The 4,072-nt window shown below is 47.6% G+C and overlaps 1 protein-coding gene across 1 annotated transcript in view; it reads left to right on the forward strand.

The window, feature by feature from the left end:
- Window positions 1-112: 112 nt before the first annotated feature.
- Window positions 113-4,072, forward strand: part of SZT2 (seizure threshold 2 homolog (mouse)) — a 66,130-nt gene continuing 62,170 nt past the window's right edge. The window contains 4 exon segments of the mRNA XM_009333910.1: window positions 113-208; window positions 382-555; window positions 901-1,071; window positions 2,950-3,081. Coding sequence (XP_009332185.1) covers window positions 113-208; window positions 382-555; window positions 901-1,071; window positions 2,950-3,081 — 573 coding nt within the window.

Raw genomic sequence — 4,072 nt, forward strand, 5'->3', positions numbered from 1 at the left:
AGGGCGCGGTGCTGGCCGGGGTGCCCTCCTGGGGTGCCCGCCGAGCCCTGGGGGGACCTGGGCCGCTGTGTTTCCGCCGCAGGTGGAGGAGGCGGGGCACGTCTCCCTCCTGATGAAGAAAGACTATCGTATCTCCCGCAACGTGCGCCTCGCCTGGGTCCTCAGCCGACTCCATCAGGTCATCTGGGCAGTGCCGGAGCCGGAGCTGGTGAGTTGGTGCCCAGGGCTGGATGGTGTCACCACGGCCTGGTGCGGGAAGCTGGTTCTGTGCCGCTCGTGAGCAGCTGGACGCCGCAGAAGATTTTAACCCAGTTCCTTTCTCTGATTCTTGCTTTGGCTTGGCTTGACGTTCTCTCACGTACCATTTACTTGTCCTTGTAGGTAAAGTCAGAAAATGAACTTGATGTTCTCAGCATCCTGCCCAACGGGTGGCAGCCAGACGAGCCCGTCCAGCCCAGGCCCTATCTCCTTGTGCCCTCTACGCGGGTCACCTTCCTGGCCCGCCAGTACCGATTTGTGATTGAACTTGATCTGAGCCCTTCCACGGGGATTGTGGTAAGCGCAGAAACTGCCTCTTTGGGGCGTTCTGTGTTAAAAGGCTGGACCCGTTTCTATTTGCTGAGAAGGCTTATTCCTCTCTGTGTTAGTCTTAACTTTTGCAGAAGACTTGCTTTTCCCGGGAGGGAGGCATGCAGTGCTCCTAGCTAGGCAGCTTGATGGCAGATCCTGTTTCTCTGCTGAATGCTCAGTGTATGACTTAAATTTACAGGGAGCTGTCATTTTAATCCAGCTGCTGTTGCAGAACGATGTTCGCTGTTGGCTCTGCGTGGTGGGGCAACCAGCAATGAGATTGAAAGTCCTAGAAGATGAAAAAGCTGTTCCCTTTCTCTGTTTCTGTAGGATGACTCAACAGGGGAGATAATTTTTGATGAAGTGTTTCACGCCCTTTCCCGATGCTTGGTGGGATTGTTAAGACCCTTTCGTATCCCTGGTTCAGACATTATCTACCAGCCAGAGATCTTTGTCACCATCCAGGCGTATTCCTCCATCATTGGCCTGCAGTCCCATCAGGTAAAGTTCGGCCTCTCCCTTGGCACAGCTCAGCGCGTGAGCAGCTTGCTGTATGGGCTTCCTGTGAACACAGAGGAAAGCAGGGGCACGTGGTAGCTGGGCTCTGTTATCTGTGATGCTGCAGACTTTGTCTCATTAAAATGTGCAGCCTGGTGCGGTGGGGAAGTGTATGTGAGCCACTTCTCCTTTCTGGGCAGGAAGCGGAGGTTTCTCCTGGGGGAGCAGGGCGCAGCAGAGAACGCCGCCCACAGGCACAGTCTCAGAGTTGGGCCACAGGGAATATTTCCCTCATGTCGAATGTGTGCTGCTTGTTGTTGTGTTGTTGTGTTGGTTTTTTTTTTTATTTCTGTTGACTAATTCTTTTTGGCCTGTTATAATTAGCTTGAAGCATTCTAGAAGAGCTGGTGTGCCCAAAAGCTTGTCTGCCTGCTCCAACTGTGCAGCAGTGGTTTATTCAAAGATAATTGCCTCTTCTTACAAAGCTCGCTCTCTTTTTGGACTGGTATGAATATGTTTCTCCTTGCTGGAGAGAGCAGCCAGCCCCGGTATTGAGGTTATCAATGAGACTTTACTTGAGCCGGGGCAGGTCTGTTTAATAAATTGAAGTCTGGTTTATGGTGCCAGTGTGGTTTTTGAAGTTTATCCTTGATCCCTTCCACCTCATAGTATTTTCACATTATTTTCACGTTTCTGATGGTGTATTTCATCCCTTTGCTAATACCAGCGGGTAGTAACAGGAGAAGCCTGTTAGTCTACGCTTCTTCCCTCCCTCTCTCTCCCCAGCCCACCTCTGCCCAAGCCTTCTGCAAGGCTGCAGCCTTTAATGGTCTGTATAGTGCTTGAAGAGCGCAGCCCTCGCTTTGGTCCGTTCTTGGGTCCTACCGAAGTAAGCGTAGCAGGAATTTCTCCGTTTGCCAATGAAATGCGTCACCTTGTCCAGCTATCCTGCAGACACCATCATGCTTTGCCTCAGTATCTCCCCTATTTACACTAAATTGAGCACTCTGAAGTTGCTACATTTTTCTTTGGATCTCTCTAAAGACCTGTTTATTTTATGAGGCCAGGAACTGTCATCTCTGGGTACAACTGGATAAGCTTTGTATTCCTTTTATGGAGGAAGAGTCGTATATGTGTATCACTCATCTGGGAAAGCCTGTCTATATTGTCATCATTTACTTTTCCTATGTCACCATGACGTCTTGCCCATCTGAGGTTGAGGGAATGTGGATAACATGCAGCATCCCACCTGTCTGTTGAGTTCTTTGTCTACACGATGTATCTTCTTTGCCTCCTGGTTGTGGACAGAAGTTGCCAGTACAGTGGTGGCATCTGTAAACACAAGTGTCATGCCTGTCAGCTTGGGGAGTTTCTGTGGTGCCAGGCTCACTCTGTCACATCACTCAGCCTCTTCTGTAATGTCCAGTCTAATTTTTTCTTTTCTTTATTTCAATTTGCTGTTCCTTTATCCAGCCACTTACTGGAAGATAATTGGATCAGTCTATAGGTGAGTTAGATTAGAACAAACAGGCCTTCCTTAGAAACATCAGACCAGAGTTAATGGCTTCTAACAAGGATCCCACATCACTTTCTCCTGACAACTGCTTATCCTGGAAGAAGGCAAATGAAGTAGGAATTTCTTGCTCAAGAAGGAGATTTCCCAGAGTCGTGAGCATTTGCTGCGGAGTGCACTGCAGATGCCATGAGACACCGCTGCTCACAGGCAGCTAGCTCTGAGCAGGAATAGTGAGAAGAGGCCTCTGCTGTACCTGTACTTTGTCAGGGACGTGTCTGAACTTGAACTCTCTTCCTGTGTATCATTTTGGGGGCTGGTACTATAAAACCTTAGCTTGATGACTGACGTGTGTGTCTTTGGGCCAGGTGCTATTCCAGGGCTGTCAGCTGGATGAGACGAAGCGAGAGGCCTTTCTGCACCAAGTTTACACACAGCTATGTGCCTTTGAGAACAAAGTGGCAGAGATGCTCCAGCAACAGTATGAACCCAAACCGCAGGTAAGGAGGACAGAGGTGGCTGGGGTCTCTTGGCTCCCTGGAGATTTGCACTCTGAGGTCCCTCTGGGGTGGGGTGGCAAGAGGAACAGCGGCATAGGTGTGGAGAAGGAACAGCTGAGGAGTTTGTAAGGTAACTTTGTGGGATCCAGTAATGAGACATGAACACTGAGGAAAGCAGAACCAGTAAGTGTTTAGAAGGACTGATGAGAATGGTTACCTTCCCTGAGATTATTGTGCAATAAAGCAGCCTGACTTCTTGTACATCATGGGACAAACTGTAGGATGTGCTTTCTCTCTGAAGAAGATGGTGGGAGAGGTGATTATGCCTTTATCATTAATCTATAAATAGCTGTGAATATGCCCTTGGCCCTTGTTACATTTCTTGAATGAAAATACGTCCTTGTTACCACAAAAACTGACCATGAAACTGAATAAACAGCCAGTGCAGTTTCTAATACTCCTTGAAATCTGTGGCAGATGCTGTTTTGTAGCCACGGATACAGGTATCAGCAAGTTAATGATACCACTATAAAATACAGCTTAGGATGAAATTAAAAGTGAGACTCTGTAGGGAGTCAGAATATCTATGGATTTCTCATCAAGATCATCTCTCCTGATCTTGGAAATGAAGAATGTGAAGGTTACATTGTGATACTACCATGTTCACGTGGCAGTCACAATTGTATCTATGGGCACCCTTCTTGCAGTCAAAGGCATTATTGGCCTGGCTGAGGTTATTTAGTCCTTATTTAGCATTAGTTATTAGAGTTTGGGCAAAAAGAAAAAAAAAAGTCTCAAAATCAGTTGAGCAAGAGACCACTGGTGATCTATTGCAGTTGCATATCTGAAGTGCTTCAAATCTCATATTCTAGCTGAAATTTATATCTTTGAATGCTAAGACTGTCAGTCCTGGAACAGAAAGAAGATTGCAGGAAGTAAATACCTTTCCCGGTGTGTCCAGCTGGTGTTTTTGCAGTGCTTTGTATGCATT

The sequence above is a fragment of the Pygoscelis adeliae genome, unplaced genomic scaffold (genome assembly GCF_000699105.1).
Source record: "Pygoscelis adeliae isolate BGI_AS28 unplaced genomic scaffold, ASM69910v1 Scaffold10, whole genome shotgun sequence".
Lineage (NCBI taxonomy): Eukaryota > Metazoa > Chordata > Aves > Sphenisciformes > Spheniscidae > Pygoscelis > Pygoscelis adeliae.